The sequence below is a fragment of the Suncus etruscus genome, chromosome 6 (assembly GCF_024139225.1).
Source record: "Suncus etruscus isolate mSunEtr1 chromosome 6, mSunEtr1.pri.cur, whole genome shotgun sequence".
Classification (NCBI taxonomy): domain Eukaryota; kingdom Metazoa; phylum Chordata; class Mammalia; order Eulipotyphla; family Soricidae; genus Suncus; species Suncus etruscus.
The window spans coordinates 24,725,142-24,740,151 of NC_064853.1; the positions used below are offsets into that span (position 1 = coordinate 24,725,142).

General features: G+C 47.8%; 1 protein-coding gene across 1 annotated transcript in view; it reads left to right on the forward strand.

Annotated features, from left to right (window-relative positions):
• Positions 1-5,395: 5,395 nt before the first annotated feature.
• The window catches only part of GLIS1 (GLIS family zinc finger 1), a 188,388-nt gene continuing 178,773 nt past the window's right edge, over positions 5,396-15,010 (forward strand). The window contains exon 1 of the mRNA XM_049774705.1: positions 5,396-5,680. Within this exon, the coding sequence (XP_049630662.1) occupies positions 5,404-5,680 (277 nt within the window). The 5' untranslated portion in view covers positions 5,396-5,403. The remainder of the gene's footprint in view (positions 5,681-15,010) is intronic.

Consider the following 15,010-nt stretch of genomic DNA (forward strand, 5'->3'; position numbering starts at 1 on the left):
CATCCTCAAACCTCCCTATAGTGGACAGTTCTTGTTCTCTTATGCCTTTGAGAATTTTTTTGTTTCTTTAATATGTTACTTTACATATTTACAATTTGAAAGAGATCATTCTGTTCCTGTTTCTTTGATCATTTTTGATATTCTTCAGATTCATCTGTGTAGCTGCAAATTGCACAATTTTTCTTTTTTTTGGGTTAGTAGTATTCCAATATGTATATGTACCACTGTTTCTTTATCCAGTCATTTTTTTCTTGGATATTCAGGCTTTTCCCAGATTTTCACTATTGTGATGCAATGAATATAGTAGTACAAATGTCTTTTTAAGGATAGAGTTTTGGAGACCTTAAAGTAAATGCCAAGCAGTGGAACTTGTAGGCCAATTCCTAGTTTTGTTTTGAGAAGTATCCGTATTGTTTTTATCTTGACATATTTATATATAAACATTGGCTACAGATGGAGAGGAGGTGACACTCCTGACTATGAGAGTAGTCAAATCATTTAAAAATTTTTTTTGTTTGAACTCCAATGCGTGGAATTACTCCTGACAGAGTGCTGGGTGTTGCTTCTGGTCATGCTCAGAATACTATATAGTGCTGGTGGTTGAACCAAGTTCTCTTGCACACAAAGGACCTGTTGAGCTATCTCTCTGGTCCCTTAATTTTAAACATTTTTTTTCTCACCTCTCTGATGAAGGAGATAACCTCTTTCAGAGCTGTAAGGATAAAATGAGCTTGTAGAGTGTTGGCCCTACACTTGACACATAGTTCTCCAGTGAATGTTAATTATTTTCTCACTGTAAGAAACTGAGGTTGGATAAACAAGGTCTCCTCTATCACCACTATTCCCTCTCCTTGTCTTTAGGACACAGGATACTGTAGACATAGAAATTCCTGACCTTGCTTAACCCTTAGCTGAATATCTGCTTATGTTCCTGGACATGGTTGCTGATGGGAGGCTACAAGAGAATGAAGATATTTTAGATAGGAATCCAGACAGCAAATGCAATGAAAGTCTTTCATAACTCCATCAACATCCAATAGGTATTTCCCCTGTGCTTTCACTACCAGAAACTATTCTAGGTTTTGGAACTAAAGAGGAGGCATAAAGGTTGGCTCCTGTTGTCAGAGAACTCTCAGGCAAAGGAAGAGACAGACTGGCCAAGAGTATTTATATAGGGGCCAGAGCTGTGGCACAAGCGGTAGGGCATTTGCCTTGCAGACACTAAACTAGGACAGATCGCGGTTTTATCCCCCAGCGTCCCATATGGACCCCCAAGCCAGGAGTGATTTCTGAGTGCATAGAAGGAGTAACCCCTGAGCATCATCCGTGTGATTCAAAAGCAAAAACAAAAAAGAGAGTATATAAACTGTCATATACTGCCAAGATAAATGAAGCAATTTGTTGTGAATTTACAGACAGAAAGTGATTCTAGGGGCCAGGCGGTGGCGCTCGAGGTAAGGTGCCTGCCTTACCTGCGCTAGCCTAGGAGACGGACCGCGGTTCGATCCCCCGGCGTCCCATATGGTCCCCCAAGCCAGGAGCGACTTCTGAGCGCATAGCCAGGAGTAACCCCTGAGCGTCACTGGGTGTGGCCCAAAAACCAAAAAAAAAAAAAAAAAAAAAAAAAAGGAAAGTGATTCTAGCCTGAGGATTTGTGAAAAGCTTCTGGGAAATGGTGACACTTGAGCTGGGTATTAAACAATTGTCAGAAAGGAAGATGACAACATGGGGAACTGTTAGTATTCTCTGTTTCAACAGGGAAGTAACTGTTTTATGCTTGTGTTCAGCTCTGTTTGACCAGTTTGGAACATAGGTGGTTGGAAAGCAAATAAGGTTAGAGAGGTAGAAAAGATACTTGGGGAAGAAGTGTGAGCATACAGATGGAGAAGAGTAGTAGCATTGGGTTTATGGCTATTTAGATATGGGAGTGTGGGCAAGGAGGGAGGGGCCTCTGGCTTTTGACATTCAGTTGCAGACATTCAAGGGTCATTCAGCTGGCTAGGGACATAGCAGTAAGGAAGAAAGTAAGAAACGAAAAACAACTTTGCTTCTGTAAATGAATCTAGATGGAGATATCCATCCTGTTGAGAGACTTCATATGGGATGGAGGGCAAGAGCAAGTCAGAGTGGCTACATAGGTTATATGAAAAACAAAAAACAAAAAAACAACCCACATTGTTTTCTGGCCTGTTAAAGAGAAAATGGGGTTTATTTGTTTTGCTTTGTTTTGTTCTTGACAGTTAAAATATTAATGAGTTTATTTTTAATACTGAAAGCATTAAGAAAAATAATTCAGACCGTAATCCCACTGCTCAAATAACTTTGTTGAAAGGGAGGGAGTATAATATAGTAGATACAAAATATACACAGTTCAAAAAAGTTTACAATGAAAAGTTCAGGCCTCCCCCCAGCCCTCTGTTCCCTTAACCACTATTAACACTTTCTTGTGTTTCCTTGTAGGAAAAAAGTGCAGATCCCCCCTGTATTCTGAATATGCCCAGTGGGAGCCTGCCACATACAGTGTTTAAGAGGTCTGGTTTATTGAGCAGAGTAATCTTCTGTTGGCTCTGCCAGGCTCCCCAGCCCCTATAGGAAGAGCTGAGGGGAAAGGGTTTCCCTGTCCTTTGCTCAGGCCTGGGCACTGATTCAGAAAAGGTGTTCCATAAAGAAAGTAACCGAAAGAGCCGTGGCTGTATTTTGGAAAGCTGCAGAACCTTTGTCTGTGGTCCCAGTTGGTTAAGTGACTTCTTTAACAAACGTTTTCAGACTCCGGTGCAGGGCAGTGCTGTAGGGCAGGGGCTCAGGACAGGTCAGAGGCCTCCTTTTTTGGGGGGGGGGCTACATGAGTGATGCTCAAGATTTATTCCTGGCTCTGTGGTCAGGGATCATTCCTTGTGGGTTTGGGGGACAGATCCTGGGTTGGCTGCCTACAAGGTGAGTGTCCTGCCTGCTGTACGATGTCTCCAGTAAGAGATCTCCTCTGGCCCTTGTTGGAGGGCAGGCCTGGAAAGGCCAGTAATCTTGCTCTTTGAGTGCGGGGGACAGACCAAGAGTGGGGTCTTGTTTGCCTAGAGTCATGTGGTCTGTTAGAGGTGGTTTTCAACACTGGACTTGTGAACAACCCACACCCTTCTGCGGCAATGGTCTTAACTCCCCACCCAAACCCATGAGATGCCCTCCTAGGCCTTTGACCCTCGCTTTAGGGGCCATGATTATTGACATTGGAACCTTTTTTCACACAACTGGCTGAGACAGACAACAGAACCCTGGAGTCAGGAGCCTGGCCCCCAGAACAGTTGTACCAAAAGACCCCACCATTAACGGAGTCACCCTCACTCCATGGAAAGCGGGTTATACCAACCAACTCTCCCAGGCCCTTCCCACTGTGATTGCTCCAGAGTTGTGAAATGACCTACTTAACCAATGATAAGAAATCAAAGTTTTAGGTTCCCAGTGATTCTGAAATTTAAAAAAGAAAAAAAAAAAAGTTTTCCACTGTGATTCCTGGGAACTGCTGCCTGAGAACTCTTGCTGTGTGGAATTGCGTTGCTGGGCTGAGCTGTGTAGAGTCCGGAGACGAGACCCCTGACTTCCAAGAGGGTGGAGGAGGAGTTTCCAGCGCTCAGGGACTGGCTGGATATTCGCTAACCCCGGCCCATCAACTGCCTGGGTCCACAGTGGAAGAACCCGAAGGAGGCCCAGTCCTCCGCAGTCTTGTCCTTGTTTGTGTTCCCTGACCACACTTCAGCGCTCCCCGCATGTTCCATCCAGGCGGAGGAACTGCGACAAGAGTTTTCGGGCGCCTGGACGACAAGGATCTCTCTTGGTCGCACACGGCAGAGCAGAGCCGGACTCTGGGGCCCTTCTCCCCAGCAGAGTCAGAAGCTTCCATTGCAATCGCTTCTACTTCGGATCCGGGCATCTGTTTTTGTTTGTCTGTGTGACTTTTCACTTCGGAGTCTGAGAATTTCTAGCCTGGATTCCTTCCAGTGGGGGGAAAGAAAACAACCCCTCCCCCGAAAAAAAAACCAAAACAAAAAGTAAAATAAAGTGTTCTGAGAGCTTCTGAACCCCCATGCTGAAATCAAAAGGCATTTTCCAGGGACTTGGTGGCATTCTGCAAAGCAAACGTGCTCTAGCCTCTGGGTCTCAGCAGCAGGTTTCGCCCGGCCCATCGGACCAGCAGCACCAAAGGGACCCTTGCGACCCGCCCTCCTGCCCGGGTCCAGCGAGCAGCGCGGAGCTGAGCTGAGCCTCTTGAGCTCCGGGGGCCGCCGCCTGTCAAAGCCCAGCTCAGCGCGGTGCCCGCCTGCCCAGCCCCGCCCACCAGGACAGTGGCCCCGCCCTCCTCGCGCTGTGATTGGCTACTTCGGGGCGGCCGCGGCGTGCCAATGGCCGGAGAAGCCGCCGCTCAAGCCGGGCCCCGCCCCCGCCCCCCGGGGTGCCGCCCAGCCGGCTGGACGCGGCGGTTGCGGCTGCGGGGGCTGCGGCGCCAGCGGAGGCGCGGAGAACCGTGCGGGGTTGCCCGCAAGCTGTAGCCGCGGCGGCCAGGTGAGGAGGAAGGAGGTGCGCGGTCCGGGGTTGGGATTGGGATTGGGGTGGGGGTCTCTTGTTTTTTTTTTAACCTGGGGATTTAAGCCGGTGGTGGCTGGGCTCTTGGGGTAGGGGTTTCCCCAAGTTTAAAAAGGAGCATTTGGGGTCTCCCCAAACTCGTTTCGGAAGGGGCGATCGACGGCAGCAGGGCCGAGACCCAGCGCGACCCTGGGAGCGCGTGGAGCGAGTAAAGCAGCGGGTGAATGCGAGTGCGCACTATGCGTGGCACGGCGCGGTGTCCCCGAGGGTGCGTTTGCGGGGGGGATTTTGGGGGTGCGCGCGGGAGAGACGTGCGCGGCGGGTCCCCTCTTCCCCGCCGCGCGCCCGAGTGCGTGTGTGTGTGTGTCTCGGTGAGTGTGCGATGCGTGTGCGTAGCTGCGGGAGCATGCCTCTCTGCTCCGATTCCCCTCTGCACGGTTTTGGGGGTCATGCGTTGGAGGGATGTCAGGGGTTTCTGCGCTCCCAAAGTCCCGCCTGGCGCGCGCAACCCTGGTGCCTGAGGCTGAGGGACCGCATCGCTTGCACCCCGCGCTGGGGGACCCCTGCTGCCCGCTCCGAGCGCGTCTCCCCGATCTCCGGTGGCCCCGGGATCGTCCCCCCCGGGGAAGGAGAAGCGCAAGCGGAGAAAGGGCCTTTTACGCGCCACCAAATGATGGGTAATCGGGTAGGTGGGGACCCCAATGCGGGACCCGAGGGGAGAGGCGATCAGCCCGAACCCCGGCTTGGAACTCAAGGAGGTCGCTTCGCTCTAACTGTCCCCCTGCTGTCCCCCCTCTTCCCCAGGAGCCCAACGCGCCCCGGCCCGGCGCCATGCACTGCGAGGTGGCCGAGGCTCACTCGGACAAGAGGCCCACGGAGGCCCCGGGCGCCCCGGGTCCCGGTCGCGGGCCATCGGGCCTCGGCACGCACATGGCCTTCAGGGTCTCCGTGAGCGGCGGCGGCGGCGGCTGCGGGGATGGGACCCCGCGGGAGATGCTGTCCCGGCCACCCGCACCGCCACCGCCACCGCCACCGCGCGCCCACGACCTCCTGCGCCCCCGGAGCCCCCGAGACTACGGTGCCACCAAGGCCGCCGTCCCCGGCAAGGGTGAGTGAGTGTGGCCCCAGCGGGGACCTTCGGGGAACTTGGTGCAATTTTCCCCAAAGTTTCTCAGTTTCTCTCGAGATCTTTTTTTTTTTTGGGGGGGGGTGGAAGTGGGGGAGATGGGGAGGTCTCCTTTGCCGGTTTGCAAAAGATGACTGTCTGCGAAACATCTCTTTGACACCTCCCGGGAACATATCGGAGTTAAGTGCGTTGCCTTTAGAAAACTCAACTCACATAAATTAGCTGGTCATGTTTGGCTGCTATGTTTCCGATAGAAGTCGTGTGAAACGTGTTAAATTCTTATTGTAAATCAGAATTTAGTTAATTGGTTGCTACTCAAGTTGCTGCTCACCTTAGAGTCCAGATGCTTGCAGCGGGCGGGCCGGTTCTCTGAAGTATTCAATCTCTTAAGATAATAAAAAACAGAGCCCTTCAACAATATCCTTTCGCGACTTGGGTTTCCCCTAGATATCTAGCAAGTTAAGGAATTAATTCGACAGATAATTTCTGGATTCCTGATGGAAAAACGCAGGAGCTTCTAATCTAAGTGGAGTCAAGCCCCAACTTAGAGAAATGGGCATTGTCGGGAGAAGCCAAGACTTGGGGGGAACAGTTGGCCTGTAGGGATAAGAGACATGGAGGATGGCTGTTTTCTCCAGCGTTCTTATCACTTCTAATGATTATTGAGTCATTATTTATGAGTTTCACACTGAAGGACAATTAACCAGAAATTGTTAAGATGATGTCTTTTTCTTCTTTACCCTTACCCTCCCCATTCCCCAAACCCTCTGTGTGTAGGGGGGGTATGGCCAAGGAAGGCATGGAATTTTAATATCCCCAGAGTGCTTGGGACCCCTCTATTCTGTTTTGAAGAATTGCCAAGGAAGACAAAATCAATTAGTTGTTTGGTTTTATCAACAGCAGGCCTTTAGCATTAAACTTACAGAAACTAGTGTTTTTGTAGAGGGTGTCTTGGTGAGGAGAAGGAGAGAGACAGAGAATTTCTGGGTAGAAAATAATAACAATCACTGTTCTTTGGAAATTGGGAAATGAAATGAACAGTTTTTGTTTTGTTTTTTGTTTGTTTATTTTTGGTTTGGGGGGTTATTTTTTAATGGAAACACCTGACTTTGTAGATGACTGTTTCATTGGTTTTGCTTTGAGTGCAAAGGGCCTTAGTCATGAGAGGTAGGTACTCTGCCACTGAGCCCGTGTCTCATTGTTTTGAATGTCTGCTTCTTTCTTGGAGAGACAGGGACCATGTAGAAAATCCTCCTTTGGAGTGTTCTTACAGCAATACTGCATTAAGTTCTCTTTTACTAGGGAGAAGGAAGTGTTCTGTAGCAGACCCTGAGTTCCCTGCTCACCCCTCCCTCCACTGTCCTTCCTTAAACAGATACCCCGCTGCAACGTTTTGCATTTAAAAACCTGAGGGCGGTCAGCTGAAGATGGAGTTGTCAACAGACTCCCAAATAGCCTTTGTTTCAAGCCCAGTTAGAGACTTTTCATTGGGTGTTTTGTATAAGATCTTCTAACTTTCATTCCTCCACACACTAGTTATTTTTAATTCACCCCCCCCCATCTCCTTTCCTTGTTCCTCCCCCAAAATCTGAGATCTTTAAATCCAGATTGCATTTGGATAAAGTAGAGGAAGAGAAAGAGGTGAAAAAGGATCCTCGATTTGTACCATAAGAAGGTTGTTCTGGTTAAACTTTGGTTGGAAGCTCTGACAGTTTTTTTCACAGTCTCTGGGCAAAACTGGTTGGTTGGATTTGTGGAACCCATTTGAAAGATAAGGAGACTGAGGCCAGGATGCTAGGAAGTTGATTCTTCTATGCAAGGTCATTGAGCCCGTCAGGGTGGGGTGGTGTCTCTGGGCATTGTCCATGGATCTGGATTGAGGGATTTGTGAGCCTGTCTCAGTACTGTGAGACAAGTTCTTTGTTATTTCAGTTCATGAACTGAGATCAACCCAGCTTCCTAGCAGTTTAGCAGCTCCCTTAGAGACCTTCTTCCCCAAAGGAAACAGCACCTACTTACTGCCCCCTCCCAACCACGCAATGCTTTGAATGTTTGAGTGTTTTAATGTTTGAATGCAGTTCTGAGTCGCACGGACTTATTGGAAACAGACAGAAATACCGATTGAAAAATATTTATTGACTGTGCTGGAAATCGTGAGACTTGGCCCCCTCTAATCTGCGGGACTTGGGAGGAAATTATTTCCCTCTTGGAGCCTCTGCTTCCTTATTTCTAAGTGGACTGAGATTGACTTTGAAAGCGAGAGTGGCAAGAGGCTGAGGATTATCATGTGTACAGTGTAACTAGCCCCTGGTTTTTCCTGAGTCTGAGAGGTGAGCATGCCTACCTTCTGAGTCCATGAAACAGCATGCTAGTGTTCTCCATGCCAGAGAGACAGAAGAGGCATCTCTGACAGGATATGATACTGGGGTCAGGGATACTGAGATAAAAGAGGCAGGTGAGGGGCCGGAGAGATAGTATAGTGGGTAGGATGCTTTCCTTGAATATGACCACCCACGCCCGATCCCCAGTGTCCTAGCTGGTCCTCTGAGCAACACCAGGAGTAATTCCTGAGTGCAGAGCACTGCTAAATGTGGCCCCAAAGCAAAAACAAAACAAAACAAAAACATAAAGGCAAGTTGGGAGGAAGCTGACTCTCTAAAAAGTGAATGTGGTGGCACTAACTGGTGCATGAGCTGCAAGGAGCCTAGATCATTGTCTGCCCAGTGATCCAAGGGGATGCAATGCTGTTTGTTCTGGGTGGCCAGGCTGTGGACAGACACCCAGCCCTTCTATCTCAGCTGAGAAAGGCAGCAAGCTCTTGACTCCAGCCCCTTGTCCATAAATATTGGGGTTCTCTGTGCCTGCAGATCTGGAGGGGCTGGGGTCTGTGCGATGTCATAAACTAACATTATTATCATTTACAATAAGAATCATGATCTGTTTATGGCAAAATCCTGTGTATCCAGCTTCCCAACAGCTGGGGAAGTCGCATTCCCAGATGCTGCGTTTTCCTTTCTTATTAAACTCCAACTCTGTTTTTGGAAGTTCCGACAGGGAAGGAAGGTGGGCACGGGGAGGGGAGGGGTTGTGTGGAGGTGGATAGTGCCTGGAGGCTTGGTCCTGCTGCATGGTGCTTTATTGTTGTTACGTGTGTTCTACATATAGTTCCCCCACCCAAAAGCCAGCTGTGTGCTACCTACCTAGCCAGCTGCTCTGAGGAACAGAGCTGCAAACAGGGAGGTTCCGGCATATATAGGTTTTTAGTCCTGCGGACTCCGCTCTTTTGATGACTCCATTCCAAGCTTCTCTCCAAGCCGCATACAGTGAGTGACAGTTTCCAATCCTTTTCAGATCCAAATAATGGACCCTGGCCCCACAACTTGTGCCTTCAACATAATGTTAGTGGTGGCTAGAAATCCCTGATTTGAGATCTCCTCCAGAACATTCCCGAATGGTCCCAGAGAATTGGAAATATATTCGCAAATCAGGGGAGACTGGTGACTAGGATCTATGACCTAGTTAGGCATTCCCAATTGATCAGGTAATTGATTACATTTGTCCAGAATGGCTGTTCTGGACCAGGCTGCATCATGGGCCCATGACTGAGTTCACAGCCATCAGGCCCTCTGTGTCCTGTGCCCACACAGTGAGGAATATGACAATGTTGACTCTGCTGGGAGTCTGCAGTTGTCAGAGCCCGCCTCTAAATGTTCAAAAAACAGTCAATTTTATAATTTAAAAAAGAGTTACATTGCATGTCTATTTTTTTTCCCTTAAAAAAGAAAGCAGTTGTAAGTTGTGCACATGGTATTAGGGGCGGGTAAGTCACGGTGGTTTGGTGGCATTACCTGTGTTTCTTTATCGGAATAGCAGCCCCTGGGATGTCTGGGAAGACTTTGGTGGGTTGGTGTGAGGGGTGTTTGTCCAATCACCGTAGCAAGGTAGGAGTCGTTTTTAAAGGCATGTACCCCCTCCGGCTCTTGGTGGGCAATTTGCTTACATTTCATCCATTTTAAAGTGCTGGTCCTATGATCCGGAAATAATCAGATCCAAATTTTTTTGGTACTTGAGGTTTCAAATAAGGGGGAGAAAAACCTGCTGGCCAAATGTCCGCCCAGCGAGACAAAGAGAAACGAGTCTGTGTAAGGATCCGAATAAGATAGGATCCTTGTTGCGTCTACAGTCCCAAGAGTTATGGACCCGACAAATCTTTTATAGACACATAGCGGAAACAGAATTCCCAAAGATTGCCGAAAAATCTTATACAGCTAAAATTTTTTTTCCCTGCCTGCCTCCCAACTTGACTCCTAAACTTGACGCTGTGGAGACTTGGCTGGGTCTTGGGAAGAGGTGCATCATCGGATGAGATGGAAACTTAATTTAGGCCTCTTTTTGTCGGAAGTGGTTTTTACCTGGAGCCTGCTTCGCTGGGCTGGCATCTCTGCACTCTCTTAGCCATTGAATCATATTGAGACACCGTGTTGCTCCATCTGTGATTCTAAAATGTACTTAAACCTTTTGTTTTGCTTTGTTTTGGGGCCACACACAACAATGCTCAGGGGTTGGTTACTCCTGGCTCTGTTCTGTGGAATCACTCCTGGTGGTGCTCAGGGGACCATATGGGATGTGGGGGATTGAACTGGTTAGTTGCATGCAAGGCAAGCTCCCTACCTGCTCTAATTGTTTCTCAAGCTCTCCAAATTTTATTTTTTTAAACACATGTTTTTCCTTCACAGGTCTCTTTCTAAGACAGAAACAAACCCCCAAACTACCCCATCTTCGACTCCTCCTCACCCAGCATTATGTTTGTGTGAGAAGCTAAGTGAGCCAACACACTTATTTTTACAGCGCGTTAAAATCCTATTACAGGCATAAGTGCACAATGAATCATTTAAAAAAATATATTCTTATGCTCTTTGTTCTGACTGTTGCATAATTATCATCATTTTCTTCGGTTTTATTTTGTGGAGTTTGGCCAGTATCCTAGAAAAGGGGGAGAAACTAAAATTTGGAATAAGGTTTTCAGTCCTTTTTTGGATGGGATAGGATTAAGGGGGGAAAAAAGAACCCAAATAAATACCAACTTTACTCACGAGTTGGACAATGACAGACACTTACTTCACTGTGGATCATTTCCCTTCTCTAAATTTTCTTGGAAAGGAATTCTATTTTGAAGCTGAAATGGGTTTTTTTTTTTTTCAACAGCCCCACCTTTTACAGATGACTTTATTGAAAGGTAAATCACATGTGTAGCTTCTTTTTTTTTTTCCTCCCCCCCTTAATACAGAATTTAGTTGCAATGAATTGTCTCTGAGAGTCATGTTGTTTTCTATTGGTAGGGGGTCGTTTATTTTTGTGTTTAAAGAAACAAAAGATATTCAGTCTTGAGGGGGAGAGAAAAATGAAACAACTTCTGCAATAGACTTTGAAAAATTCAATAGCAGTATGCAAAAACAGCACAGCTGTAATACCCGGCCAGGAAAATAGAGCAAAGAAATATTTCTGCTGCAAGCCTTTTCTGTGCTAATGATTCTAGCAGTTTCAAAACGGACTTCTTGTTTATCAACAGCCGCTGCTCGAATTAATAGTTTACAATGAAGGAGGAGAAAATGCTCTCAGCATTAGAAGCAAAGTCCGAGGCTGATAGCTGAGTTACTAAGGAAAGCAGAAAAGTGTGTATGTGGGGGGGGGGGGGGAGGGAGGGAACTTGTGGCTGCTTTGGTCTCTCAGAGTCTTATTTATAAGAAACTGAAAGAAAGCAGAGGCTGGGGGTGGTGGAGAGACGACAACCCAAACTCAGTGCTCTTAAGTTTAAAGTCACTCAAAGCATCTGTTTTCTTCTTTTCTCCTCGTCCCTGAAACTCCAAAGGGCTGTTTCTTCAGCGGGTTTCTGGAGAGTCCAGGCGGGTTGTGTTAAGGTTTGTTTGAGTCAAGGAGCTTTGGAGCAATAACTGAACCACACACTTCCCGGAAGGCCTGAGTTGGTGGCTGTGCTTTGTCGGGCCTTCGGGAACAAACCCATGTACCATGCTGCAGCTCCCAGACAAAGGCTGGGACCTCTGTCCAGGGCCTCAGTTTCCCCATTTGTGAAATGGGAAGTAACTGGCTGGGGTTTCTCTGACTTTGATGCTCTGGGAGTCCAAACAAATGTGACAAAAAAGAGTTGGGAAGGAACTGGTATGTGGAAAGAGCCTGGTTAGAGATTTGTCCTGCCTCTGCAACTCTTTTTTTTTTTTTTTTTGGTTTTTGGGCCACACCCGTTGACGCTCAGGGGTTATTCCTGGCTATGCGCTCAGAAGTTGCTCCTGGCTTGGGGGACCATATGGGACACCGGGGGATCGAACCTCGGTCCGTCCAAGGCTAGCGCAGGTAAGGCAGGCACCTTACCTCTTGCGCCACCGCCCGGCCCGCCTCTGCAACTCTTGACGCCAGGAGTTGAACCCTGGAAGTGGGCAGACAATGCTCCTTTATTGAGTCCCTCCACTGGGCCTAGCTAGGCACTGTAGAGTTGCAGTTGTAAGGCCAACAGCCCTACGGGGAAAGGATTTTACAGATGGGGAAAACTGAGGCTTGGAATGTCCCAGGCTGGTCCAAGGTGCACAGGAGTGAGTAGGCTAGACTGGGTTGCCTGATGGCAGAGTCAGATTTATACCCTCACATCATCCAGTATTGGTGACCCAGAAGCTTCGAGCAATCATGATCTGTGCATATGTCCCAGAGTCCCAGATCAGTGTTCCCCGAAACTCGTGAGTTTCAGCTCACAGGCTAAAAAGGGTGTGGGGAATATTTAAGGGAACACCTCCTGCTACAGGAATGGGAAAAGAGGGAGGACCTGGGTGCCCTGTTGTGATGCAAGACCCTCAGATAAGGGCTCTGGGGGGCTCTGGAGGAAGTGACTGTCTCTGAGAACCAACAGCTGCTAATCTTGCAGGTTCTGGTGCCTATTTGAGCCTTTTGCACAATCTGGGCGATTTCGTTGCTCTCAACTTCTGAAACCATCTGTTTGACGAGAATTCCTCATGGCCCCACAGGCCTGGAGGCATGCTTCAGTGGTGGCTCGGGATCTATTAACCAATTATTTATTATTAAACACTTGGTGGGATGAAGAAGGGCTTGGGAGAACAGGCCAGAAGGAGCTTGAAGAGTCTGTTTGTGGGAAAAGGGTCTTTTGTGTCAAATGGTGTGTGAGCCATGGATTGTGAAAGGAATGTGCATGTGTGAGTATATATGTGTGTATTAGTGACAGTGTGTCTGAGTGTATGAACATGTGAGAGTGTAAGAATTGTGTGAATGTGGGGCTGGAGAGAGAGCATGGAGGTAAGGTGTTTGCCTTTCATGCAGAAGGTCATCAGTTCGAATCCTGGCGTCCCATATGGTCCCCTGTGCTGCCAGGAGCAATTTCTGAGCATGGAGCCAGGAGTATCCCCTAAGCACTGCCGGGTATGACCCAAAACACACACACACACACACAAAGAATTGTGTGAATGTATGTAAGGTTGTATGTATGAATGTGTGTGTTAGTGAAGGGTCTCTGTATACATAAGTGTGACTTTGTGAGCACATGAGAGTGTTGTGAGGTGTCTGTTTTTATTTATTCTGGAGATGAAAGTTTTCCCCCCAAGTTCTGTATCATCCAGGTCTTTTTTGCCTCATAGATGTGGCTGAATGGGAGAAGAAGGACTTGAAGGGGGTCAGCCCTGGACACCCTGTGGTCCACCTTCTTCCCACCAGGTTCCATTTTGAAACCGAATTGTCCTTTGAGATGTGACTTTTGTTTGCTAAATAACAGGTTTATTGGAAAAATCAGACTTTAGCCAGAAACCAGGGAGCATTAGAAACCCAACTGTAATTCAGATCCCATTTGCTGTTTTAAGTTCTCCGGAGGGCTTGGAGATTGGGTTTATTTTGGAACGTGGCTGGACTATATGAATTACTTCTCTGAGGCTTGGGTATTTAATACCTAGTAGAAGTTTGTGTAAGAGTTGATGATGTATTTTGCCGACTTTCCAACCCTGTAAATAAATTACACGTGCCGGCTGAGGCTGCCAGGATCCACTGTGTCAATTGAAGCTTAATTTTTATCCCAAGCCACTTAATACTTTCGTTTCTCGCAAACAGAGAAAGTGCCCAGGCTTCGCTCAGCAGTGGGCCCATTCCAGAGGCCTCGCACTCAGCACTCAGGACGCCTAATAGATCTCAGTGGTTAAGTAGCTGCCGCTCTCCCAAGTGCAACCCTGACTGCAGAGGAGGAGAATATAGTTTAAGTGTATCGTAAAAATGAAACTCAATCGCTTTCACTCCCCAAACCTGTCTCACTCCGCACCCCCACCCTCGGAGAAAAGGGCCGGTAATTGTGCGTTTAATCTCAAGACGGCCTGTGCATTTTATCTTATTTGAGTGCAAAGCCCAGGTAATAACCTTGGCATTTCCAGCGCGAAACAAAATAGGTTTCTAATTTGGAGACACTATTAATATTTCATGCTTCAACCAAACTCAATTCTTTTTTTCCCTATAATAAGTTTAAATATTAATTCTCTGGAATGTCAGATGCCTAAAGCTAGGCATTTAGTGATCTACAGTTTCAAGTATCTTGAAGAAGGTTTATGAAACAGGATATTTCTCTGGGAGGGATGGGTAACGTGTTTCAGAGATATCTGAATTCAAGGCAGCATCTTCTGATTTACTCTTTAAAGGGAAAAGGTCATAAAAGAAGTTGCTTTATGCGCTGAAGGATTAAGTGGCTTAGGCTGCAATAACAGCAGAGCCTTGACTGCCTTCCCCCGTTATAGTTTAACAATGCTTTTTGGGGGGAGGGAGTGGGTCATTTTCCCGCCTGTGCGTCTCCTCCCTCTCCCCCCTCCCCACCAGATGGCTTTAATTCTAACCAAATCCCACGCTGAGACCAAATGATTGATCAAACAGTCATTTGTACTTGCGGGGAGCGCTCTGTGCGAGAAGCACTCTGCTCCCTGCTTCTCGCCCTAGAAGTTCTTCCGTGGGATTTCAGATGATTCCTTTGCAGCAGATGGGGGGGTGGGGGTGGGGGTGGGTTAGGGGGAGGCATCCGTGCAAGGGCTGGGTGGAGAGCAAAACACTGCCAACCACTCCTTGCTTAAAAACACCTTTGTAATTTCTTGCTTCTGCTGGCACAGGTTTCCATGTTTTCTAAATGCAAGGACAGTTTGTCACTGCTTGCATGATAGGCGGGATTTGATGACTGATTTTGAAAGTACTTGGGGGCCGGAAGTGGACACGGCACTTGCCTAGCATGTAGCTGACCTGGGTTTGATTCTGGTACCCACCTATGGTCCC